Source organism: Lepidochelys kempii, chromosome 8, assembly GCF_965140285.1.
Source record: "Lepidochelys kempii isolate rLepKem1 chromosome 8, rLepKem1.hap1, whole genome shotgun sequence".
Lineage (NCBI taxonomy): Eukaryota > Metazoa > Chordata > Testudines > Cheloniidae > Lepidochelys > Lepidochelys kempii.
In genome coordinates this window covers 74,797,332-74,825,054 of record NC_136387.1, presented here as the reverse complement: position 1 = coordinate 74,825,054, position 27,723 = coordinate 74,797,332, and the positions used below count along the sequence as shown (strand labels likewise).

At 41.6% G+C, this 27,723-nt stretch overlaps 1 protein-coding gene across 5 annotated transcripts in view; it reads left to right on the top strand.

Annotated features, from left to right (window-relative positions):
- The window catches only part of RPAP2 (RNA polymerase II associated protein 2), a 73,578-nt gene that overhangs the window by 25,455 nt on the left and 20,400 nt on the right, over positions 1-27,723 (top strand). For 4 of the 5 annotated variants that reach the window (XM_073357074.2, XM_073357075.2, XM_073357076.2 and 1 more), the window contains 2 exons: positions 2,926-3,006; positions 15,694-15,762. In XM_073357074.2, coding sequence (XP_073213175.1) covers positions 2,926-3,006; positions 15,694-15,762 — 150 coding nt within the window. The remainder of the gene's footprint in view (positions 1-2,925; positions 3,007-15,693; positions 15,763-27,723) is intronic. The other variant, XM_073357077.2, reaches the window with a different exon arrangement.

The following is a 27,723-nucleotide window of genomic DNA, read 5'->3' as shown; positions in this document are numbered from 1 at the left end:
CCAAAAGGAATCTGATGAGGTTCAATAAGGATAAGTGCAGGGTCCTGCACTTAGGACGGAAGAACCCAATGCACAGCTACAGACTAGGGACCGAATGGCTAGGCAGCAGTTCTGCGGAAAAGGACCTAGGGGTGACAGTGGACGAGAAGCTGGATATGAGTCAGCAGTGTGCCCTTGTTGCCAAGAAGGCCAATGGCATTTTGGGATGTATAAGTACGGGCATAGCGAGCAGATCGAGGGACGTGATCGTTCCCCTCTATTCGACATTGGTGAGGCCTCATCTGGAGTACTGTGTCCAGTTTTGGGCCCCACACTTCAAGAAGGATGTGGACAAATTGGAGAGAGTCCAGCGAAGGGCAACAAAAATGATTAGGGGACTGGAACACATGAGTTATGAGGAGAGGCTGATGGAGCTGGGATTGTTTAGCCTGCAGAAGAGAAGAATGAGGGGGGATTTGATAGCTGCTTTCAACTACCTGAAAGGGGGTTCCAAAGAGGATGGCTCTAGACTGTTCTCAATGGTAGCAGATGACAGAACGAGGAGTAATGGTCTCAAGTTGCAGTGGGGGAGGTTTAGATTGGATATTAGGAAAAACTTTTTCCCTAAGAGGGTGGTGAAACACTGGAATGCGTTACCTAGGGAGGTGGTAGAATCTCCTTCCTTAGAGGTTTTTAAGGTCAGGCTTGACAAAGCCCTGGCTGGGATGATTTAACTGGGAATTGGTCCTGCTTCGAGCAGGGGGTTGGACTAGATGACCTTCTGGGGTCCCTTCCAACCCTGATATTCTATGATTCTATGAAGTTCTCACTGAATTTGTTTCTTATACAGATGGCTGATGTGATGAGGCTCATGTGATTTTTTTTTTTCCCCCATGCTTTGTCCCTGCCTCAATTAGCTGTAGGCGGCCAAACTACATTAAAGCCTGTCTAAACTGAATTTTAAAAGTTTCCAAACACTGTTCCCTTCTCATTGTAGATAGGGCCTTTGTGCACTAAAGAAAAAAGCATGTGGCACTAAAAATGGCTAAACCAGCAATGGCTAAACCAGTGCTAACCCACAGTGCAGACAAGAAACAGTTGAAGGACCATGAATAACAACTTAGTCTAAAACATTATTATTTTTAAATGGCTATGGCTTGTCTGTGTTGCCTAGGCTACCTTGGCATGATCCCCTTCCCCCCCCTTTTTTTTAAAGTTCTATTAGCATTTCTTTTCAGAACTGTGTTGTAACAAAATTGATTATTATTAAACAGAGATCCTAAGAAAACTTGCCAGTATTTCTGCCAGAGTGAATGTTATCACAGCTACCAAGAACATGGTTTGAAATAGTATTATTATACACCTCTGCCCCAATATAATGCTGTCCTGAGGAGCCAGAATATCTTACCGTGTCATAGGTGAAACCTATATCGAACTTTCTTTGATCCATCAGAGCGCCACTTTACCGCGTTATATCCGAATTCGTGTTATATTGGGTGTGACAGGATCGGGCCAGATGGCTACAGAAGAGTGATAGAAGGCAGATATATTAGTCCCAGGTTAAGTAGGTCCCTTTTCCCTGGGTAAGGTAACAGGGAAGGTTCCAGAACAATCAAAGGAACCTTCTGGAAACAATTAAGACAGGCTGATTAGAACACCTGCAGCCAATTAAGAAGCTGCTAGAATCAATGAAGGCAGGCTAATCAGGGCACCTGCATTTAAAAAGGAGCTCACTTCAGTTTGTGGCGCATGTGTGAGGAGCTGGGAGCAAGAGGCGCTAGGAGCTGAGAGTGAGAACGCGGACTGTTGAAGGACTGAGGAGTACAAGCATTATCAGCAATGAGGAAGAAGGTCCTATGGTGAGGATAAAGAAGGAGTTGGGAGGAGGCCATGGGGAAGTAGCCTAGGGAGTTGTAGCTGTCGCACAGCTGTTCCAGGAGGCACTCTAGACAGCTGGAACCCGGAGTAGAAGGTAGGCCTGGGTTCCCCCCAAACCTCCCAATCCTGGTCAGACACAGGAGGAGTTGACCTGGACTGTGGGTTCATGAAAATGGCCAAACTGAGGGCTGCCGTGAAGCTCTAAGGCGAGCAAATCCGCCAATAAGTGCAAGACCCACCAAGGTAGAGGAGGAACTTTGTCACATGGGGTAGAGGTGTATTATAAAGTCATGTTCTCATTCTCTCATAAATTTATCACATCTGTCACTTATGCTGAACCTTCTTTTACTTCTAGGATGAATTTGATTTGTACCGTCTTTGTGCTCTGTATGTGTGTGTGACATGGGCTCTCAGTTCCTACTATACCTATATATATACCTATGTAATGTTCTATAACTCGGTTGTGTAGTTTCCTCTGACTACTTCTTTTGAACCCAAATAAAATTATGAGGGTAGGAACATTACTCACTTAACAACTAAATCAATTAAACAGCTATGAGCTGGGTGCAAACTTTTAAGGGGAGTACAAATGCCATTTCTCACTTAAGTAGATATGTTCTAGGTGTGTTATATCCTCCACTTGGAGACTTAATTAAGAAAATTAAATTATTTCACTGCCAAAGAAATCTAAATATTGCAAATTTGAAATAGTTTTGACAGTTAAAATTCCAGTCTTCCATATTGTAAACCTAATTGCTTTTGTAAGAATGCCTTGGCATAACTGACATTGGTAGCTAATTAATAACATAACTTGCTAAGAAGCAAGTATATCAAAAGTCATATCCTATTATGCTCTTCTACAATAGCTACTTTAAAACGCAGTGATATTGCAGCAATGTCTTCTCTAATGAGTGAATCTGAAGTGTAAACTATATGCCCAATCTAAAGCTCAAAGAAGTCAATATAAGTCTTTCTAGTGATTCCAGTGAGCTTTGGATAACCTTTGCTGAGGAGCAAATGGTTGGGTATAGAAAGAAAGAAAATAACCTAATATCCTTTTGCTTCCAGATTGCCTGCAGTTTTGGGCCCTCTTCAGATTACACTAGGTGACGTTTACATGGAACTGAAAAATCTTGTCAAAACTTTCAGGTAATTTTTCCTGATTGAGTAAATAACATCTAATGTAGACGCAAATGAATTAGGATCAAAGGAATCCCAGTGAAGATTTGCCCTGCTTCAGTAGTAGGTCAGTGTAGGTAACATCATGTTCCCTGTGGACTAACAAGGCAGCCCCATCCCCTGCTCCACTGACTGTGCTCAGGTCACTATGAGTATTTTATATATTTTTAAGAACTAGGCCAGTGGTCTCAGGAGGATGCTGATGAGTCCTTTAAAGATACTACTTCCCTGTCATCTCCTATTAAGCATGGGCTTTTGAGATCGGTAACTTCCTCAGTGCACCCTGCAGCTGGGCTAAATGGGGCTATGGGGTGTGATTAATGATGGTTGCTGCCAACTCTCTGAGCAGAGAGGAAGGTCAAGCTTGGCCCACTCTACTCCTGATTGCAAGGGGAAGGATAGAGACAGCTAAGAACCATGTTAGTTCCTCACCACAGGAAGCCAGTGATCTTTAATCTCTCCCTATGGCCTCAGTGAACCTAGGTCCCAGGAGCACTGAGGAAGGTGGCAGCACAGACAAAGAGAGTGGTGGTAACTTTTCTAAACACCTACCCACTCTGCAGGTCAGCAGCCCGTTCCTCTTCACTACACAACACAAACTCCATACCCTTGAGCACCAACAAGAAGATGGAGTGATAGCAATTGCTAATTATGAGTGGCCTAGCCATGTTTCAGGACATTGACTTTAGGTGTTGCTGTTTTTGCTCTTGGCCATTCGGTGCAACCCAAGAATTTTTAAAAACACTTTTCTTGTGGCATTTATATTTTAATGAGTAGAATGTCAGTTCCACTTGAACCCTTAATTTTGGCTAACATCTTCAAAGACCAGGTTAGACTAAAGAGCTGTAGCAGGGACTTGTAAAGACAGAAAACATTTTTTTATGCTGATGGAGGTGGCACGCATGATTTTTTAAAAATTTAATTACTATAATTGCTGTTTTTTAAAATAAATCCTGATTAACTCCACACTTTCTCCTAGCAACTATGCCAAAAATATGTAAAGGGTTAGGGAAGAGCTTCTGTCATATATGCTAGAGTTGGAGAAGTATACCCCACATACACGAATGACCTGGGTTTACAGAAATGTAGGATTTTTAGTCAGTCTGTAATGCTAAATTCATAATAGTCCCCTCAGCCTGATTGAGTTCTCTGGATTGCTGAAACTAGTATGAATTCTGGCATACTCCCACCATGGGCCTTTGTAACAGTAGTGTCGCAGCACCAAAACAGTAGTGTGTCAGCACCAAAACAGACTTCTTTCAAAAGCATACCTGAAAGCAATTTGGACATGTTAGTTAAATTTGGCTCCCTATTATTAAGATTTTGACATACAGATTTTACCATCTTCATTATTATTTGTTAGGACCTGTTGCGCAATAGCCCAATTGAACTTTTATTGCCAATTTATTGTAAATATGATCTGAATTGCAACCTGCCTGAGGACTCTCACTGTTATGTTTCACCTTTTTTTTTTTTTAAACTCCTCCTAAATATATGAAACAGCGCCTTAACAATATTCCAACCTTTAGTGCTGAAACAAAATAGAACAAAATCTTTCTTATTAATTGTATCTGATGATGCTTGAGTTGTCTTTAAAGTCAGTTAATGTTGAGACCTTTTTGCAACACTTTTGGATAAGGGGTGAGTTGAAGGCCATTCGTAGCTAATTGGGAGTTCTTCTAATGTGGAGGATCTTAGATGAACTCTTTCCTTAGCAGTTGGTTTGCGTTTAATTGCAGTTTTGGAATTTTTTTTCTACATATTGAATTTATTGTAGCACCTAGAGCAATGAGTAGTTGCTTTAGGAACCTAAATAAAGTAAATATTTTGAATTCACTTCATTGATGCTGAGAACAAGATTACAAAATACAAGATGCATAGTGTGGGGCCAAATTCTCCACTTCAGTTATCCGTAGAATCAATTCAACTAAACCTACATTTATTTTTCCTTCATACTGCTCCTAGCAAGAAGGAACAATTGGATGGGCCTTTTCTCCATCTGTACCTGGACTTCTGCTGTAGCAGAAGCTGGTGGCAAATACTGCCTCATGGACCTGAGGATAAAAGCAGTGGTCATTTATGCATAGATCTCCAATCTTGCAAATGCTTATGTGCCCAGGCTTAACTTTACTCACATGAGTAGTCTCATTGATTTCGGTTTGAATACTCACAAGGGACAGTTAAACCATTTGCTGAAGTAGTTGGAAGATTCAGGGCCTTAAGTACCACTTACTATGTTAATGGGGTTGAAATGCTGAATAAAATAATGAGTGGGCACCTCTGACAAACAAGTTCTCTTTTCTGCTTCCTGTACTGGAAGGACTTCAGGGTGAAAAATCGTTGAAGGCCCATCATAGGGGATAAAATACATGGTCACAATGTGGGAGAGTTTAGTTAAAGGGTAAAAGAGAATGTGGTGAACTGAGCAACAGCAATTTTCAGCTCCATTGGTTTTTAAAGGAACACTTGCCGTTCAGCCTCTTTTGGGCAGCATTTTATTCAATCACCACTGCTGGGAAGCTCTCTGAAGAGATCTCTGGAGACATTTCAGAATGGTTATAGTTCTTCCCAAGCAAAGTCCCTCAGTGCCTATAAGCTTTTGTTACAAAAACTGAGATGTCAACTCTTCAGTCTGCCAGGGCACTTTGTTAAAGACCAAGAGAAAATTAGGTATTTACATAGAAATTTATGTTAAATTACTAAATGAGTAAATTAGAGACATAAGGCAGGTGAGGTAATACCTTTTATTGGACCAACTACTGATAAAACTGATCAAAATAAATACTTTTTCACCCAATGCACAATCGGCCCATAGAACTCCTTGTCCCAAGATACCACAGAAGATAAGAGCTTAGCAGGATTTTTAAAAAATGATTGGACATTTTATACAGATAACCAGAATATCCAGAGTTGTTATAGTATGGACAAAAAAGCAGGAATTTGGATATAATTACTTATGCACTAAACCAGTCCTTAATGGAAGTTAGGAATAAACATTTCCTAGGGCATGTTATTTGATAACTGCCTATTGCAGTTTTCTTGCACCTTAATCTGAAACATCTGATGCTGGCCACATTCTGAGATAGTGTACTAGATCTGATTCAGTATGGCAATTCCTATGTTCTTGGCACTTCATCTGTAAGTTTCCTTTCAAGGTGACCACCTGCCTCTCGGAGCACTGGGAGGCAGTATGTTCTATCCCTGGGGTGAGCGAGCCCTTGTACTGAAAAAGAACTTCTTTTCTGAAAATTCCAGATTGTTGGGTCTCAGAGCCAAGTTTTGGCCCAAAAGCACTGTGGAGGTGCTTGAATCTTGTCTCCCACTTGTGTCCTATTCATGTTAGAGGCAAGGATCAGGCCATTACACTATTCTTGCCAGAGGGGAATCTGATCAATGATGAATCGCTCAGGCAGGAGCTGACATTAATTTAATGAGAAAATGTACCAAAGTAAAACTATAGATGATTGGCGTTTTGATGCTAAAAGAAATACGACCTCCTGCATGCATTTGCCTTTTCTTGTGTTTTTTGTTTAACCCAATTGTTACCTGAAGTTTGGGCTTCTTTATTGCTCCTGAAACTTCCCATGTCAAAATTAGTTTTTTCTTCTTTGAGTAATTGTTTCTGTGGGTACTCCGCGTCAGGTGTGCATATACCTGTGTGCCTCTGATCAGAAACTTTTGGTAGGAGTGTCTGCGTGGTCCATGTCTGTGTGCTGTACATTCTTGTGCTCCAATCCGAGGGCGTATAAGGCAAACTGGACCTGCCACTGCTCCAGTTACTTCTCAACTGCCCACAGCATGAGATGAGGCGCTGTGATATCTGTGAATTAGCGTGGACCTCTAGTCCTAGCTAACTTTCTTCAGCTTATCCGTAAATTTGTATTGTTTTTTACTTACCTTGCACGCTTTTTGTGTGGTCTTTTCATTCCCCCCACCTTCTTTTTCACAGTCAGGGTTCTAAAACCTGCCAGATGTGAGAAGGTCTTTTTCCCCTCAGCAAGTCATTCCAGCTTTCTCCACTGTCTGGGGGCGACACACATCGTGTCAACATGCAAGATCTTCATCAGATTTGAAAGCAGACCCAGGAAGCTGAGGGAGGCTAAACTTAAGCTGCTTCCCATGGTGCATTCTGTGCAACCTTCCTCCAACTAGGGCCCACCAATAGCCCTAACTAAGTGTATCAGGGTCAGCCAAGCAAAGCTCTCCTTCAACTTCTACGGCTCTGTCTCTGCTGGGTAAGACCCATGGGGCAGCTCCAGAGACTAGCTCAAAAAAGAAGAGACCTAAGTCCACTGATAGAGGGGCATTGAAGAAAGGGGGTACTTTGCCTCAGAAATCTACAATGAGATCTCATGTCCCATCTCAGGTACAGTCAAGGCTTCTAGAGCCTCCTGTACTGTACTTCCTGCACCAACTAAAAGACTTCTAGTGGTACTTGCACTGAAAAGTTTCTTGATACTCAGCCCTACCTGGTACCGATGGAAGTACCTGGTTTGGAACCAGCCAGGCAAAAGAACTCTGCCACCTCAAAAGATGGGTACTGGCATCAGCTGCCCCAGTCCCTACCCCTCCAGCAGGGCACAAACACCAGGAGCATTCTGATCACGACCCTTTGCCATCTTCAGTACTAGTGGCTTCAGCTACAGCAGACTTAGCTTTCCAGTGTCCTGCCTCTCCTGTACCGAGCAGATTCCTGTTCCTGAAAAATCTCCTAGTCTCTGAGGAGCCCAGGTCTCCCCTACAAATGGTACCGAAGAAAACCACTTCTCCAGAGCACTCTCTGGTACCAATGAGATCAGCTCCCGCCTTCAGTAGAGGGGAAGACTCCTCTTTTGACTCCAGAAATCTCAGGGTTTCACCAGCTGCTCGTTCAGATCTCCCTCCACAGAAGTCTATTCTGAAAGAGTTTTACCAGGACCCAGGCACATGCAAGCCCCTCAACAGCCCTCTTGGTACGACTGTCCACCACCTTTCCCCTATACCCCACCTCAAGGGCTCTTCTGGAATCCCTGGGCCACATGTGAGGAGACCAGTCCTACAGAGCACAACTTCTCAATAGGACCATGAGGAGAGAGAGCTACCTGTTTCTCAGTACCCTCTTCACTTGTCCTCTAGTTAGGAGGAACCCTTTGAGGAACAAGAACTGAGGGCTGATTGGGAAGCTACACCACCCACTGATAAATCCTCTTCTTCTCCATATGGGGCTGTAATGCTGCTTTCCCAATTTCCTGTGCAGTTGACTTCAAACGCAAGACTTCATGAAAAGAATAACTGAGTCTGCAAATCCCTCTGGAAGAGGTGCAGATTGGCAAGAAAAAACATCTTGAACAAAGGCTGTACCTTGCTAGTTTTAGACTTTTAGATGCATGTTTTCACTTGCACATGGTTTGGGGGAAATTTGGGACTAGGAGTATGTTGGGATCACTTTGCTGATTGTAACCAAGGCTGGTGGAAGCCAGAGTGGAGCTCTGGGGCTGTAGACAGACCCCTGGGATCAGAACTGCTGAACCAGGCTGGCTGCATAGCACCCAAACACTCAGGGTCTGATGTGCATGCTTGTTGCTGACTGAATATCACAGGCTGGGAGCTACAGTATCAAAACATTGTGATGCGCTTGGGATTACAGGGTAACAGGTGACGCAACCCCTTACTGTTCTGGATTGCACCCCAAACCTTATGACAGCCGTTCATCCTGGTTACAGCCCTCTGTTATCCGAGGAAGGTCCAGAGCACAATGGAGGATCGTCTGTTCAAGGCCACCAAGCTGTTTGTTGACACCATGAATAAATCCCTCCACTCCAGAATTCCAGAGCAAATCTTCAGTACTTAGGAATCTATTATTCTGCAAGCAAAAGCAGGTACAGCAGACCACAGACCTCCAAAGGTCCTGCCCCATCCAGTTTCAAACATATCACAGGGCCACAGCGCCACCTAAGAAAAGATCTTGGTTCCAAAAGAAAAGACCATCTAGCTTCATCTCTCTGGTCATCTAGCTGTCAACCTTCACCAAGCAGCTGTTTTGATATATTGGTTGAGAGTCATGAGCATGGATCCTAGAAATCGGTTTGCCATGGAAAAACTTGGAATTCGTATTTTCCCCAGAGAATCTATAGTTTTTACATTTTTGTGAAAAAAGAAAAACATATATTAACTATAACTAAATTTTACTGAAAGTACCAGTGTCTCTTATTCAGTGTGCACAACCTTCCCCTATTGTGGTTGATTTTTTTAATATGCTTTAAATTTACACAGCTAAACATACTCCAATAAACTGCTTCCAGCGTATAGAGGTTATTCAGCAGTGTAAAGGGGTTCGTGTTTTAATGCCTCTCAAATTTCACTTCATCCTCCAAATGTGAGTAATTAAAGTTATGAAAAGACCACCTCATACATCCACGTTAACCAGTACATTCAGTTATCCATCTTTTACCCTAAATTGCACAACTCGAGGGTGGAAGCTAGTCTACACACTCTGAACGTTAGGAGGGCACTAGTGTTCTGCCTAGAAAGAACTAGGCAAAGCCTCTTCTAGACTCTTTGTCGCCTTTGTAGACAGAATGAAAGGAACCCCTGTTTCTACCCAAAGGCTATCCATATTGGTCACTGGGTGCATTTTGTCATGCTGCAAACTCTCGACCGTGCATCCTCCCTCAAGAGTGACTGCCCACTCCACTCGGACACAGTCTACCTCTATGGCTTTGCTCAAGAATGTCCCATCAAAGGCATCTGTAAAGCTGTCACCTGATCATCTATTCACACCTTTTACCAGTACTACACCACAGTTAAGGCCTTACATTTTCAGGTTTTATTTTAAAATTTCCTGGGAATTTATCAATATTTTTATTCCAAAATTTTTAAAAGTGAAAATTGGTAAATCCTGAAAACAAAGGACAGCAGTAGTTATGGGCAGCAGTACCCAAAGGGTGCAGCTTTCCACGCCCTGTCACTGCAGCGGTCAAACAATCTCAGCTGCCAGAACCTGGCTCCCTTCCTCTTCACAGTGCAGGAGCTGAAGAGCTGAGGTCAGGACGGGACTGTCTGGCAGGGGAAACGGGCTGCATTGAAAGGCCCAAATACCAGGGACAGTACTCAGGGGGTGCAGACTTCTGCTCCCTGTGGGCCTGTCACTGCAGTGGTTGTGTGGTCTCAGCTGCTGGGACCCAACACCCTTCTCGTCTCGCAGCAGCAGGGACTCTTCAAGGGCGGAGCCAGGTGCTGGCTCACCCAAAATTTGATGGAAATTGCTAAAACCCGAATATTTACTTTTTAAAAAATGTATGGATTTACCGATTTTTCTCCAGGAAATAGTGAAAACCAAAGTGTATGTTTCTAAGTCTGATGCAGCCTTTGGGATGGCTGTTCTCCAATCTGGGCTAAATAGGACTTCGCAGCGCCATCCCCCGTAGCCTGGACACTACAAAAGTCACCTGAAATGGAGCGCTAATAGGGGCAATTACTCAAAGAAGAAGGAGAAGTTACTTACTCATATAATAACTTGAGTTCTTCAAGATGTTTTGTCCCTACGGGTGCTACACCCTCCTTCTCTTCTTTGGAGTCCCAGCATTAGGCCAGATTTCATGGTGGAGAAGGAACTGGAGCAGCAGTGGGTCCACCCTGCCTTATATGCCCTCAGATCAGAACAAGGGTGTACAGCAGTGGTGGGCAACCTGAAGCCCGCAGGCCACATGCAGCCCATCAGGGTAAGCTGATTGCGGGCCGTGAGACATTTTGCGGACGTTGACTGTCCGCAGGCATAACCCTCTGCAATTCCCAGTGGCCGTAGTTCACAGTTCCCGGCCAATGGGAACCGCAGGAAGCATCAGCCAGCATGTCCACTGGTCTACAGAATGCCTGTGCAGGTCACGTGGACACTGCTACCAAAAATCTCTAATCTGAGACACATAGGCATGCATTGACACCTGAAGTGGAGTATCTGTAGGGACAAAACATCTCAAAGAACGCAAGTTACTGTACAAATAAGTAACATCTCTTTTTACATGCTGTGCTCCTGTCAATGACTGAGGGGAGGCAAGATTTATATTTTCTCTCTTTACCTTTTATTTTTGATTCCTAGGTTGTTGTTTTTTCCTTCACCTGTCATCCTTGTGCTACTCTGATTCTGTTCGCCGAACAGGTTTATATGCCTTCACATGCTGCTAATGCAGCTCTGCGGGTCATATCTCCATCTACAGGGATGGAGGAAATATTGCAGCTGGATTTAATACTGCTTTTCCCCTTCTATTGTAGGCTGTGCTGTATGAAGCAAACCTGCTTCAGTACTGTGTGGGGTTTGACACCAACCAAACTACCAGAATGACCAGTTTGAATCTTATGGGATCTTGGGGGCATTCTCTGGCTTTCAGCACCTAGTCATCTAGCCCTACTTGACCTAAGAAAATTTGCTACAGTTTCTCTCTTTAAAACTTGTAGGACTTTTTGTCATACTTTTTAACAAAAAATTAGAACTCTGCAAACCCAAATCATAGGCTTAAACTTCTACGTTTAAAACATTGCTGCTAGGTTTTTTCCCCACAACATATGTTTAAAAGATACAATTGTACTGACGTTTTTCTCCCCTCCCTCACAGATTGTTTTGAAGTAGCAGCTTTGGCTAAAGATAAGACAACGAATTAGTGAACCATTTTTAGTGGAGGCCTTGCACTTGACTGTTTTTTGAAAGCTTTAGTCTTCAGACGCCTTGGTGTTGACACACAGCTTGTTTTTGAAAGTGATTGATTGCCCTTTCACTGCTCCTGATTATTTAAGGCTTCACAGCTGTAGGTTGCGTGCTTTAGTCTGATCTTCCTAAAATGGCTTTTTTAAAACAGTTGCACAAGTGCTGTAGGACAGGTATTGTATCAAAAGGTTACTGGTTGTGAAATCTTGACTAGTCATCCAATCCAGTGACAGTACTGCGACAACCGATCTATATTACTGCATCCAGCAGGTTATCTGTGTCTTCTGACTACCTCTACTGTAAATAGCATATTGATGGCAATGACTAGTGTTGAGACCTTGCCAATCAATACTAACATTGAATAAGAGTTAATTGACACAAATAACTACATCTCTTAGTTTGTGTACAAGAATGACGCCTTCTTGTGCTCTAATCAATAATGGCTCCTTGTAGAGCACTGAAACAAAGCTGCTTTCTCTGCTATTTGACAGCGTTTTCCCAAGTGATTTAGAGCTGTCTCTTCCATTGTATCTCATCAAAGCAGATTAACTGGAATGTTACATATGAATTGCCTGTCAAGATGATTCCATCAGGCATTTCTTAGTAGTTTTTATCACTGTCATCAGTATTGAGTCAAGACCTTAAAGTCCTTGTTTTGTCTCATATTCTCTAAACAGAAAAGAGTAACCGTTTAGCACATATTAACTTTTTGTTGCTAGACACTGCCTTGAGCAATTTCATATAGTAATCAGTGCATGCTGGTTTGTTTCAGACAATCCATGTTATTTAACCAAAAATACTGGTTATGTTATATGACATGGCCATTTCGTTTAATAAAATTAACATTGAGTATTAAAGCATAGGAAGGAAATAATACAGATGGAGATGCACTGCTTCAGTAGTCATGGCTGATACTTATAAAATTTGTATTTAAACTATAGTTAAACACTTATCTTGTTTTGAAGAATCACCTGGATTCACTAGGGATGGGGAGAAACAACACTGTTGTTTTAGTTTTTAACTTACAAAAGAAATTCCCTATCTCTACCACCTGCTCAGGCAGATAAAGAAATACTAAATGTTCATATATAGAGTGCTTTTCGCTAAAGATGAATAGAAAAGTGTTAGGTTTCCAAACCAATAACCACAGATACGTGTAATGCCAAGAATGAGAAGGTAGTTAGTTGAAATTAGTTACTATGCTGAGGAAATAAAGCAGGAAAGGGAAGCAGTGAAGATGTCTTGTTCTCCTTATTGGTCAGATTTGAGTATCTGTTGCTCTTCTATTGAAACCAGGCTAAGCAGAGTTTACAGATTATAATTGGAATTGTGTTTTATGTGTGATTATTTTGAACCACTATATTAGCTGTATGAATTCTGGAATTTTACACAAACTTAGCAAATAACAAGATTGCCAGGGATAAGGTTCCAAAGTGTCAAATGCTTGGATCTTTCGGTTATTCTTTTGTTAACCCTAAATTCTCATTGTGGGGGAATCGTTCCCTTAGGGTGGAAAAGGTCAACCTTAAAACTCAAACTGTTGTTTTTTGTCAGATATTGATAAAAACAAGTGCCATCTGTTACTGATTTAAAAGTGACTGTATTTGTAATATTCCCTTATTGCTTGGAAAATAATGTATATTATATGGTTTGTGATGTTCTGCTAGGGTAGCAGCTATCATAGTTTGCTATGCATTCAGAACACCAACAGTGCTCTGTCCTGCTGCTGAAATCAGTTTAGGTTATTGGCTAGAAAGCTGTGGCTGTGATTTTGTAACCAGTTAGAGGCATGGCTACCTTTTAAACACAGTTCAGTTTCTGTCACATAGCAGTTTTTGGCAACACAGCAGTTCACACCTGCCTTGCTGCATAACCCTATTTTACTGGAACATTTTGAGTAACCTGGCTAGTTATTCCATACTACCTCTGCAGGGTATAGATTGTCTAGATGACATGCACACAGAGTGGGAGCAACAGTCTGGCACAATGCACTCTGGGGTGTCCTAGCATACAAAATTGGTGAGGGAAGGAGAAGTGGCAGAATAGCTAACATTGCCATGATTGCAAAAAGACAACCATGTGATAGGTTGGCCTCTGGCAGGGACAAAACACTGCTAACTGCCATGGTCATAGAATTTTATCTACATTTTGTAAACATAAACCTGTGTAGCGTTAACTATGCCAGTAGTGTGAACAGAGTTGGGGTCTGATGCACAAGGTATCTTTGGACCTGACCTAAAAATTCTCATGATGTATTCAACAAATGATTTAAATTGTTCTACCAGATCCACCTCTCTACTCTTCCACTTTGTGCTGTTCTGTCTCAGGTCATACAAAAGTGTCATATTGCAAGGCCAAAATAAATTTGTTCCTGGTTCCCTGGAAATATATGTGGACCACTGAGGCACTCAAAGCCTAGAACGGCAGAGTTTGTAATTTTCTGGATAAATGTGCTGCATGTGGAAGGAAACATTCTGCTCTGTGCCTCAGAGTTGACAATCTGGTGGGATGGTCTCATGCATTGTCTGTCTATCATGCAATATTTTTTCCCACCCCAGCAGCTGGGGCCATACTTCCCATAGTTATTAAAATTCTATGAGCTCCCTAAATGGGTCCAACTGTGGGCACTGGTGTCAAACAACTTTTATAAAATTGTCTGTAGGGGTAACTTATTGAGCTACCACTTAAAAAACCAGTTGTTAGCATTGCCCAGTGTAACTTGCGGTGTACAGTAGCCTACCCAAGAAGGAAAACCCAACTTGTGATGCAGATCCCAAGAAGAAATGGTAGGGCTTGCAGTTTAGAAAAAAATTACTTTGTCTTGTAAAGTGAGCACATTTGGTATGAAAATCAATGAGATGCAAGAAAGAAAGTATCCTGGTCTACCCTGCTGCTTAGGTCAATGTAAGTTACGTCACTCAGGTGTGAAACAATCACGCACCTGAGCGATGCAGTGTACATCAACCTAATGCAGTGTCTACACCACGCTATGTCGGCAGGAGATGCTTTCCTACCGACTTACCTTCCACCCCTTGGTGAGGTGGAGTGCTCTCCCATCAACTCATCGTGTCTTCACCAGACCCATTAAATTGACGCCACTGCGTCAATCGCAGTGGCGCCAGTTTAGCCTGCAGTATAGACAAGCCTTAAGTGTGCCATCTTTTCAGATTCTCTATTCCGAGTGGAGCCATACTTTATAAAATATATACCCTAGTGTGGGCACCAGGCAGAGAAAATCATCATTTTGGCTCAAGGGTAGTTAGTTTCTAGATGTGAAACATGAAGCTTGATCAGTAAAGGGAGATATGGAGTACAGGAGACAGAACTTTTGCTGGTATGGGACCTAGGCTTCTGAACTCTCTCTCGCTGGAAATAAAAATGACCTTGGACCTCTCTGAATTCTGAAATAAATACAAATTCTGTTTCTTTGACTTAGCTTCTTCTCCCCCCCTCCCCCCCCCCGACCACTCATGCATAGGAGCCATGAGTGAGTGAGAGGGGGAATTCTGCTATCTTTCAAGCTCTTACAATAGATGCAGAAAAGAAAGAGGGGTGTTCTTACTATTTGAGAGGTGCTGATATAAGAGGGTGATGAAGGCCAAAAATTTAAAATATGTAGGTATTGTGCAATATTGTTAAAAATATAACGAACTAGATTCTGATATTAGCTACGCCAATGTAAATCTGGAGAAATTCCACTGAATTCCATAGATTTACTATGCTTTAACACTGCTGTAACAAAATCTGATCTCATTGTGGGTGTCTATAAATAGGAAGGAGGTTGAAAATCTTCTTTTAAGGATACTTGAATATTAATATACTTGCACACAATTCAGTGGGTCTTGCAGGTACTCAACATTTCTCAAAATCGGCCTTAAAATCCAGCCCCTTATTCTTGCTTAACAGTAAGTTTCAACTGTTCTGATTTTATTTGTGTTCTAAAACATAACATTTTTGATGTTGCCCTTATTGTTTTTCAGGTTAACAAATACAAATATTATTCACAAAATGCCGGAATGGACCCTAATTGCTGTTGTGTTGTTATCAGCGTAAGTACTGCAATTATTCTAAATAACGGATATGACCTTTATCAAGAGGTGTTCTAATTCTAAGGATTAGAAAAATTATATCAAATATCAGGGTGTTTTTCTTTAAATCTGATTAACAACTATGCTAGGCACTATACACAGATATATTCACATAAATTCGACAGTGTTTATTTTGCCAGCAGTTTTGTAGCTGTCAGGCTTTCAATAACAAATAATCATTTGAAAAATTACAGCTTGCTTAAAAAATACTAAATCCTACAGACTTCAGGTCAGTGTTGTGGGGTTTTTTTAAGCAATACTTCTCTTTTCACTCATTTTTCCAAAACATTCATTTTCTCTCTGATATATAGTACTTTACAGCAGAAGCTTTGTTATATTTTGATCCAGTTATCTGTTGTGTAACCTGTAAAAAGTAGCCTTTGTGCATTCTAATAGATATTACTTAGTCAATAATAGACTAATTTGGAAAAACTTTTAGAATGAACGAGAACACAGTGGAAAATACTAAAGGATACTTTCTATTACATAGTAATTTTAGGATGTTTTTGCCTTTCTTAAAGAATTAATTTTTCTCAGCAGCAGGAATTCACCTGTTTTTATTTGAAAATAGGCAGTACATTAAAAAAATTATATACTTTAATTACTTTTCAACACACTGTTGAATAAACTTGTGTTTTGAGATAGAAAAATTCTCATTTTGAAGCCATAACTTATTCAGACACATTCGGACTGGGATATTTAATTAAATGTCCCCAATCTGCATTTAAACATACTTAGAATAGTTTTATTGTGTAAGATTTAAATACTAAAATGTCTAGATTCCTACATTATTTTAGTTTGCATGTGGTGAGATCTGGTCTTCAACAGTTTTTTTTCTTAATCGTAAGCCTGATTTTACATACTCCTTCAACATAATTCTGAAGTCATAAACAACGCAAACTATAGTCATATACATGAAGTAACTTTCCCATTTTTATTGTCCAAATTAGTGGACAGGTTTAAAGTTAAATAAAGGCAAAATGTAGAGGTTTCAGTGTTCTAAAACAGGCAGTTCTTTTCACAAATTCATATTAAACATTTAACATTAGTTCACCTTTTAAGAAATCACTGGTGGTTTCACACAGTGTCAGACTCTTCCTTTCAGTAGGGTTAAAACCATCAAGCAATCTTTGTATGTCTTGCAATCTTGTAATTCAAGTTGAAAAAATCTTATTGCAGAGACTGTTTATTACCGCACTGCTGCTTCTTCTTTTGGGCTTCCTGGGTCACTGGAGCCTGTAGGACAGAGAAGTACTTACCAGACATTCACAGGTCAAGCAGTGTTGTGGGCCAACCTCATAGCGTCCCCAGTACTGCACTTACTTTATTTGATATTACTTCAGTCTGACACATTGTTCTGGCTTTACTGTCCCAAGGAAGGCTATACCAGTAGGCATTAGAGTAGGCTTCAGCGAGCCCTACATCTGTGTCACCCAGCCAGATACTGCTCAAATGATTCATTAAATCAGAACACAGAAAGTAACTTTACTTGAATGCCTTGGTATAAATTTTTTATCAACTGTAAGAACAAATCTTTTGTCATTTTTACTATACACTCTTATGGTTGAATTGGTAATTTGTGAAACAGATCTTATGAATTTTTCAGGCAGTTTCTTTATATTCAGTGAAATGACTATTTTGTTCACAAGTAAAATGTGTGTCTTTGGTCATCTGCTACACACAGTATTAATAATGAGCTAAAAGTGTTTACAAACGTAATTGCAGTTTTACAGTTGCTTTAAAATGTAGCTAAGCTAAAGATGCAGTAGTAGCGAGCAGTCTTTTTTCTACAAAGTCACAGGCTCAGAATAGGAGCTGTCTTACTTCTGCTTTCTAAGGGCCCAGTCATGAGACAAAGGCTTCAGAATTGTCTTAATCTTATTCCGGTGAAAGCAAGGATAAAGCTTCCATTGGCTGCAGTGGAAGCCAGAATGGGCACCAGGTTCATTACAGAAGTGATGGTCTTTGGTTTCTAAACAATAGCCCAGTTACCTCCTCTAGTGGAGACATGAGTGCAGAGAGGGGAGGAAAACTTGAAGAATTTCCTCTATCTGGAGGGAGAGTATTTATTCACTTCTGGAAAGAAAAGGGAGTTCAGCCTTCAGAACCATGGCTTTTTGGAAATTCATGTGGAACTCTAGGAAATCTAGTGGAGGCCAGGAACATCCATATGGAGGATCTATACATCTGCTCCTGAGCTCCCAACCCAGCTCCCTGCTAGTGCTGTTCCCCAGGCTGTTCCTGCTCCTGAAGAGGTATTCCATGGTATGGAGGGTCTCCACGAAAAAGCTTTAGGCTGGATTAACTCTCCTGAAAATTTCATGAGGTCTATAGGGGGATGATGCTTGTCAACAGCAGACTGATGGTCACCATGGACCCCACAAAGAGCTTTCTGTGGGGTCTGGGTCAAGACATGTCTGAAACCACTTTCACTTGCCTCTTTGACAGAGGGAGATCTGTATATGGCGGGCCTCTTCTGCATGTGCAAGTATCAACAGGGCACGATCCGGCCCCAGGGACAGGTAGTGGCTGTGTTATTCCTAGAGTCAAACAATGGGGTAGCATAAGCAACAACTTGAAAAGAAGCTAATTGCACATCTCCCCAGCTTGGCTGAAAGGTGATATGATGGAAGCTTCTAATGTACGAATAACCTGGGGGATCAGAGGGGATAAGAACATGAGCTAGAATGAAGGAGTGAGCAATGGGATTTGAGGGCGACGCATCATAATAATCCACCTGTTTCATTTTTTCCAATTCAAGGAGACATGACAAACAAGTAGCCTCTCTCTGATTTGAGGACCCAAAGTGTTTTGTTTCCTAAAAAGGTAGCAACTGTGTCAAACTTTGCTTGCACCCCTCTCCTTAGGCACAGATACCATGACTCATCACTTTCTTGTCATATATGGTGTCATGTGCTGGAGAATGATATTGAGAAAACTTCCCAGGGCATTTTCAGAGTACCCTGGATACTTTTGTGTCTGTGAACTCCCTGCTTTGCTGCTGGCCAAGGTTACTGTTACCATTAGTGATGTCTCAAATTTAGGAGGATGTGATTACTGCTTAATAGTTTATATTACCATGGCACAAAATTTTCCTTCATTTCCTTAGCAAGGTGTGTGTGTAATACATTGGTTTTCTTTATGTATAAAGTATAGTCTATTAAGGTAGTAGAGCTACCTGTCCAGAGAACATCCAGATTAAGACAGTCCAAATGATCATGATATCAAAAATGAATGTCCAGTCTGAGCCCTTAATGAAAACCTAACCTGAGGCATTTCTATCTATCTGTTCAATACATTCTCATTTGCCATATTATTATATACTGTGCTTTCCTAGACTGCCCTTTGACATCCAGTGAAGAGGCTATACCCAAATATTACTGAATTCTGCATCTAAGCCAGGCATGGAGCAGGAACAACTTTAAAATGATGCACAGACCAAATGCTTTATTTGCTTGCTAATTAGTTCTAGTAAGTTCAGTGGTGGTGGTTTGCAATCTCTCCTTTTAGGAATGTTTAGGGTTTAAATTTGATATAGTAATATCTGTGATATAATGCAGTATAAAACAAAGTACTGGAAGATATATCTTTTCCCCCAAAGATCTTTGATATCAAATGAAGCAGATAAATATATTTATACACACAGTATTTAAAGAAAGAGGGGATCGGAAGGTAGGGAAGATTGTATACCCCTGATACGGTCTAATGGAAAAGCTTTCAAGATATTCTCAAGAAATGTCTGCTTTCATTTTATTTATCTGAACTGGCTGGTTCCAGTGAACTGTGGTCAGTTTCATCTGCAAAGTCCATGCAACAGTTTTTCCCTCTAAAAGCTTGAGAGCATTTCAAAACGTCCTGGGATTAGTGGGTAAGCATTAGGACTCTGTATTTAAACAAACTCAAAACGACCATGATCACTAAACAAAAGCCTACGTTAGACATGTGCAGCCACTTTAGGTAAATGTGTCATGTGGAGATGTACTCTAGAGGTTTAGTCTCAGAGATGACAATGCAGGGACTGAAGAATCTGGATACAAGTGCTTGTTTTTACTTCACAAACAATATTGATAGCATATCAATGCTCGAAAGAAGAGGCATAAAGAAATCTCTCTAAATTGTTTCAAGAGGAATTTGCTTTTTCATAAATTTCTGTTGCATGTGTTTATGCTCAATGTTGCATTCTTGATATGTGAGAATTAAATAGGCTTATACTGACTGTAAAAATCTATTGGATGTGAGTTTATTCTGCAAAGTAACAATGTAAAAATGTCACTCTTACTCCACAGACCTGCTTCCTTTCTGTCAGTTCTGTATAGTCAGTTATGTCTATTTAGTTTAATAACTAAAATAAGCTTTTATTCCTGTTACCCCAACAGAGACAACACACCTTAGAGCGAGTCAGCTGGATGCTATTTTGGCTAACAATTCTGTTGATAGTTGAGCCAAATTTCAGCTGGAAAGTCTTTCTTCATTACAGATAGAACACAAGCTGAATATTTTTCTAATCCCAAGATGAGTTTGCAGGACCACTAGTTAGAAAAATCTTCATTTTACTTGTAAAAATGAGCCCATTTGATCTGAATCAGTGACACTCAAACTGAGGCTTGTGTGCTCAAGTGGCTCTTTAATGAGTCTTTGCAGCACATGATATTAAAACACTCTGTGATTTAGTTACTAACCAGTCAGGAGGCTTTTACTATGTTATTAGCCAATTGTAGAATACTTGGTCACGTCATTTTGCTGTGAGAGTGGTTGGTAGATAGATAGGTTTCAGAGGAACAGCCGTGTTAGTCTGTATTCGCAAAAAGAAAAGGAGGACTTGTGGCACCTTAGAGACTAACCAATTTATTTGAGCATGAGCTTTCGTGAGCTACATCTCACTTCATCAGATGTTTACCGTGGAAACTGCAGCAGACTTTATATACACACAGAAATCATGAAACAATACCTCCTCCCACCCCACTGTCCTGCTGGTAATAGCTTATCTAAAGTGATCAACAGGTGGGCCATTTCCAGCACAAATCCAGGTTTTCTCACCCTCCACCCCCCCACACAAATTCACTCTCCTGCTGGTGCTAGCCCATCCAAAGTGACAACTCTTTACATAATCAAGTCGGGCTATTTCCTGCATAGATCAAGGTTTTCTCACATCCCCCCCACCCCCATACACACACAAACTCACTCTCCTGCTGGTAATAGCTCATCTAAACTGACCATTCTCCAGGTTTAAATCCAAGTTAAACCAGAACATCTGGGGGGGGGGGTAGGAAAAAACAAGAGGAAACAGGCTACCTTGCATAATGACTTAGCCACTCCCAGTCTCTATTTAAGCCTAAATTAATAGTATCCAATTTGCAAATGAATTCCAATTCAGCAGTTTCTCGCTGGAGTCTGGATTTGAAGTTTTTTTGTTTTAAGATAGCGACCTTCATGTCTGTGATTGCGTGACCAGAGAGATTGAAGTGTTCTCCGACTGGTTTATGAATGTTATAATTCTTGACATCTGATTTGTGTCCATTTATTCTTTTACGTAGAGACTGTCCAGTTTGACCAATGTACATGGCAGAGGGGCATTGCTGGCACATGATGGCATAGATCACATTGGTGGATGTGCAGGTGAACGAGCCTCTGATAGTGTGGCTGATGTTATTAGGCCCTGTGATGGTGTCCCCTGAATAGATATGTGGGCACAATTGGCAACGGGCTTTGTTGCAAGGATAAGTTCCTGGGTTAGTGGTTCTGTTGTGTGGTATGTGGTTGTTGGTGAGTATTTGCTTCAGGTTGCGGGGCTGTCTGTAGGCAAGGACTGGCCTGTCTCCCAAGACTTGTGAGAGTGTTGGGTCATCCTTTAGGATAGGTTGTAGATCCTTAATAATGCGTTGGAGGGGTTTTAGTTGGGGGCTGAAGGTGACGGCTAGTGGTGTTCTGTTATTTTCTTTGTTAGGCCTGTCCTGTAGTAGGTAACTTCTGGGAACTCTTCTGGCTCTATCAATCTGTTTCTTTACTTCTGCAGGTGGGTATTGTAGTTGTAAGAAAGCTTGACAGAGATCTTGTAGGTGTTTGTCTCTGTCTGAGGGGTTGGAGCAAATGCGGTTGTATCGCAGAGCTTGGCTGTAGACGATGGATCGTGTGGTGTGGTCAGGGTGAAAGCTGGAGGCATGCAGGTAGGAATAGCGGTCAGTAGGTTTACGGTATAGGGTGGTGTTTATGTGGCCATTGTTTATTAGCACTGTAGTGTCCAGGAAGTGGATCTCTTGTGTGGACTGGACCAGGCTGAGGTTGGTGGTGGGATGGAATTTGCTCCAACCCCTCAGACAGAGACAAACACCTACAAGATCTCTGTCAAGCTTTCTTACAACTACAATACCCACCTGCAGAAGTAAAGAAACAGATTGATAGAGCCAGAAGAGTTCCCAGAAGTTACCTACTACAGGACAGGCCTAACAAAGAAAATAACAGAACACCACTAGCCGTCACCTTCAGCCCCCAACTAAAACCCCTCCAACGCATTATTAAGGATCTACAACCTATCCTAAAGGATGACCCAACACTCTCACAAGTCTTGGGAGACAGGCCAGTCCTTGCCTACAGACAGCCCCGCAACCTGAAGCAAATACTCACCAACAACCACATACCACACAACAGAACCACTAACCCAGGAACTTATCCTTGCAACAAAGCCCGTTGCCAATTGTGCCCACATATCTATTCAGGGGACACCATCACAGGGCCTAATAACATCAGCCACACTATCAGAGGCTCGTTCACCTGCACATCCACCAATGTGATCTATGCCATCATGTGCCAGCAATGCCCCTCTGCCATGTACATTGGTCAAACTGGACAGTCTCTACGTAAAAGAATAAATGGACACAAATCAGATGTCAAGAATTATAACATTCATAAACCAGTCGGAGAACACTTCAATCTCTCTGGTCACGCAATCACAGACATGAAGGTCGCTATCTTAAAACAAAAAAACTTCAAATCCAGACTCCAGCGAGAAACTGCTGAATTGGAATTCATTTGCAAATTGGATACTATTAATTTAGGCTTAAATAGAGACTGGGAGTGGCTAAGTCATTATGCAAGGTAGCCTGTTTCCTCTTGTTTTTTCCTACCCCCCCCCCCCAGATGTTCTGGTTTAACTTGGATTTAAACCTGGAGAATGGTCAGTTTAGATGAGCTATTACCAGCAGGAGAGTGAGTTTGTGTGTGTATGGGGGTGGGGGGGATGTGAGAAAACCTTGATCTATGCAGGAAATAGCCCGACTTGATTATGTAAAGAGTTGTCACTTTGGATGGGCTAGCACCAGCAGGAGAGTGAATTTGTGTGGGGGGGTGGAGGGTGAGAAAACCTGGATTTGTGCTGGAAATGGCCCACCTGTTGATCACTTTAGATAAGCTATTACCAGCAGGACAGTGGGGTGGGAGGAGGTATTGTTTCATGATTTCTGTGTGTATATAAAGTCTGCTGCAGTTTCCACGGTAAACATCTGATGAAGTGAGATGTAGCTCACGAAAGCTCATGCTCAAATAAATTGGTTAGTCTCTAAGGTGCCACAAGTCCTCCTTTTCTTTTTGGTAGATAGATAGTAAATGAAACAATGAATTCATGCTTCTGTGGCTCTTTTGGGTAATGTTGATCGCTAATTTGGCTCCTGAACCACTGAGGTCTGAATATCACTGATCTGGAGTTCATGATAGTTATGGATGCACAATGCCATCTTTACAGAGTCATTTTTTGGGTCTCATTCCACTTTATACTTTAAAATGCAAAGAATCCAACTTTCACCCAAGTTACACTAAGCAAGATAATACTTTCTTTCATTTTTCTCATGTTTTTGATTTATAAATCATGAATGTTCAGAAATGGTTTGAAGTAAATAGGCTGAAATTCAATAAGGACAAATGCAAAGTACTCCACTTAGGAAGGAACAATCAGTTGCACATCTACAAAATGGGGAACAACTGCCTAGGAAGGAGTCCTGCGGAAAGGGATCTGGGGGTCATAGTGGACCACAAGCTAAATATGAGTCAACAGTGTAACACTATTGCAAAAAAGCAAACATCCTTCTGGGATGTATTAGCAGCAGTGTTGTAAGCAAGACACCAGAAGTAATTCTTCTACCCTACTCCCCGCTTATTAGGCCTCAGCTGGAGTATTGTGTCCAGTTTTGGGCACAGGAAAGATGTGGACAAATTGGAGAAAGTCCAGAGAAGAGCAACAAAAATGATTAAAGGTTGTGACAGAGCAAGGCCAGATGGCTATAGAAAAGTAGTGGGAGATAGATATATTAGCTCCAGGCTAAACAAATCCCTGGTACCAGGATTAGTGAAATGGCAGCTGCTCCAGGTCAATTAAGACACTTGGGGCCAATTAAGAACTTTCCAGAAGGCAGGGAGAATGCTAGGTTCATTGGGACACCTGAAGCCAATCAGGGGCTGGCTGAAACTAGTTAAAAGCCTCCCAGTTAGTCAGGTGGGTGTGCATGTCAGGAGCTGTGGGAGGAAGTTGCGCTGTTGGAGAGACTGAGTAGTACACACCATATCAGGCACAAGGAAGAAGGCCCTGAGGTAAGGGTGAAGTGGAGCTTGAGGAAGTGAGGGCTGCTGTGGGGGAAGTAGCCCAGGGAATTGTACATGTCGTGTTTCTAAAAGGTCAGCTACCATAGCTGATACTATTAGGGTCCCTGGGCTGGAGCCCGGAGTAGAGGGTGGGCCCGGGTTCCCCCCCACTTTGCCCCCTGATTAATCACTGAGACTGGGAGACAACAGAGACTGTGCAAGGAAGGATAACTTCTCCTCACCTCCCTTGCTGGCTTATGATGAAAATGGCTCAGTAGACAGTGACCCTTGTCTCTAGAGAGAGAAGGGTTACATGGAGGGTCACAGTGAGCCTCTGAGGCTAGTGAAATCCGCCAGGAAACGCGGGACCCACGGAGGCAAGGACAGAACTTTGTCACAAGGTGTAGAAAACGTGACCTATGAAGGAAGATTGAAAAAATTGGGTTTGTTTACTCTGAAAAAGAGAAGACAGAGAGGAGACATGATGATAGTTTTCAAGTACATAAAAGGTTGTTACAAGGAGGAGGGAGAAACATTGTTCTTCTTAACCGCTGAGGATAGGACAAGAAGCAAGGAGCTTAAATTGCTGCAAGGGTGGTTTAGGTTGGACATCAGGAAAAATTTCTTAACTGTCAGGGTGGTTAAGCGCTGCAGTAAATTGCCTTGGGAGGTTGTGGAATCTCCATCATTGAGGGTTTTTAAGAGCAGGTTAGACAAACACCTGTCAGGGATGGTCTAGATCAGTGGTTCTCAAACTTTTGTACTGGTGACCCCTTTCACACAGCAAGCCTCTGAGTGCGACCCTCCTTATGAATTAAAAACGCTTCTTAATATATTTAACAACATTATAAATGCTGGATGCAAAGCGGGGTTTGGGGTGGAGGCTGACACCCCCCATGTAATAACCTCGTGACCCCCTGAGGGGTCCTGACCCCTAGTTTGAGAACCCCATGTCTAGATAATACCTAGTCCTGCCATGAGTGCAGGGGACTGGACTAGATGACCTCTCAAGTCATCCCCTTCCAGTCCTATCATTCTATGAATGTTAAAGTGCAAATTAAGTTTTCTGCTAAACAGCAAGTTTTAGCACTTATTTTCTAAGCATACTCAATTCTGCTTATTCGGCTTATTAGTATAAACCTAGTATTTACTGCATGATACTGTACTTCCTCCTAGCACCATTCAGAAGTTACTTGGGAAATGTATGTGGTACAGTAATTTTGTAATTGCCTAGTGCAGTCACTACCCTGCACACCTTGCTGAGTGTGAGAAAGTTCACCACTACTTTAAAACTAAATTATAGTCTTTAGCCTCATCACTAATAGAAAGCACCAACATATAATGCTTCCCAGAGTCCCTTGTTGCATAGGATGAGCATTGGTCTTGCATACCTGCCACATCTACTGCCCAATGTAGGAGGAGACTGGGGTCATGGCCCCCTTTCAGGTGTCTTCCACCTGTGAGGTTATGTGGGAAGAGTCCATGTGTTTATATACGTATGGTAGTGTAAGAAGTGCCATCAGCCTTAGTTTTGAGGGGTGTGGGCATTGTGCGCAAAGAAGTGGAGTGTTTTCTAGTCCTTGGTCCTGTGAGTGGCCTTTACTTTGCCCTCCTCCATGCCTACCCTAAAAAACCCAAAATACCAGTAACATAAGAATTCTAGATGGGAGGAAAATACACAAGTCAATAGAAATACTGGGATTTTTTCCACTGATAAACACCTGTTTTGGACCTTCTGGAGGGAGTAACCTCATGGAACCTTACATTTTATTTAGTTCATTCCCTGCTTCCCCCCACACACACCCTTTTATTTTGAATCCACAAGCCACAAATATAGCCAGGAAGCTATAGTGCTTCCCCCACCACCTCATTTCTGCCCTTTGTATGAATAAGATGCAGCTCTGGTTTTCACACCAACTCCAGCCCTGGCCCTCTCCTACAGACAGCACACACATTATGGAAGGTACTTTTGTCATGCTGACTTTTGTCCATTGGAGAAAGAGTTGTGTCAACACACTTCACATCACTTTGAATCTCATGCCACAGTTTGACCCTGGACACACAGGTGAAAAACCATCCAGCCTTACTTATAAAATACATAGGCATTAATAGTTCAGAAACTTTAACTTTTAATTATTGAAAATATATTTGATTCATTTAATTGAGTGTTTACTTTTTAGTTTTACTTTCCTTCTCCTTGCACCACACACACATTAGTGTGCATAATAAATAAATCAAGAATAAATCAAAAAGTTTGCATCCACAAGACTCAAAAAGTCTTTGCTGCACCTTTGTAAAGAAAGAAGTAAGTTGACTGTAGTCTGGGTGATTCTGAAGAAAAGCAAAATGTTGATGATGTTGCATGTAGTACAGTATATTTAGTAGCTCAGTGGAGTTGTTAGCAACAGGATTTAGACATAAAGTCTTGGCATTGAAATTACTTTGGGTTCACCCACTGAGCAAACCTAATTGTAATATGTATCATCACAGAGTGAATTACAAAGTACTAGCTTTATTTGTGATGGAAACATCCCTTTGAAAATGTACCTGCTTCCTTATTAATAGGTAATCTTTATACATTAAATGCAAACATTTTTATCATGAAACATAAGCCATCTGTTAGACAAGTACACTTGTGTCTTTTTCTTTTATCACAATCTTTTACATTCAGAGCTTTAATTTTATCTCAGTAAACTTTCTAAAGAATGGTCCGACATACCATTCATTGGTGACATACCCTGTGCAGTTCCACTGATTTGAGTGAGATTTCACAGTGTGTAAATCCGTGTTGAATTGTCCCATTGTTTCTGAAGCAGGCTGAAAGCTATGCTTGAGAGAATTCAGAAAGGTTGCTGAAAGCCTGGTCTGCACAGACACATTATACCTGTATAACTATTTCAGTTAGGGGTGTGATTTTTTTTTATTTTATTTTTTTTCTTAAACTAAGATAGTTGTATTGGTACAACCCTTAGAGGATTCAGTTAAACCTCGATAGCTGGAATAAGCTGCGCTGGTATAGCTGTGTTGACGCTAGTGGGGTTGTATACTGGTTTAGTTAAAGCAGTACGACTTTTGAGTGTAAAGAAGGCCTAAGATAACAGAGAACTTTGGAAGACCTGCACTACTAGGCCAGTCCTTATGGTTCTCAGTTGTTACTGATGGAGCTAAAACTCAGTATGATCTCAGGTACTTACTCCTGAGGGCATTCTGCGCCAAAAAATTAAAAATTCTGCACACACATCTTAAAATTCTGCAAATTTTATTTGTCAATAAATAAATGCAGAGGCTCCAGCATAGCAGTGGGGAGCACAGGCCACTGGCTGCATGAAGATGGATGATCATTCCGCAGCTCCC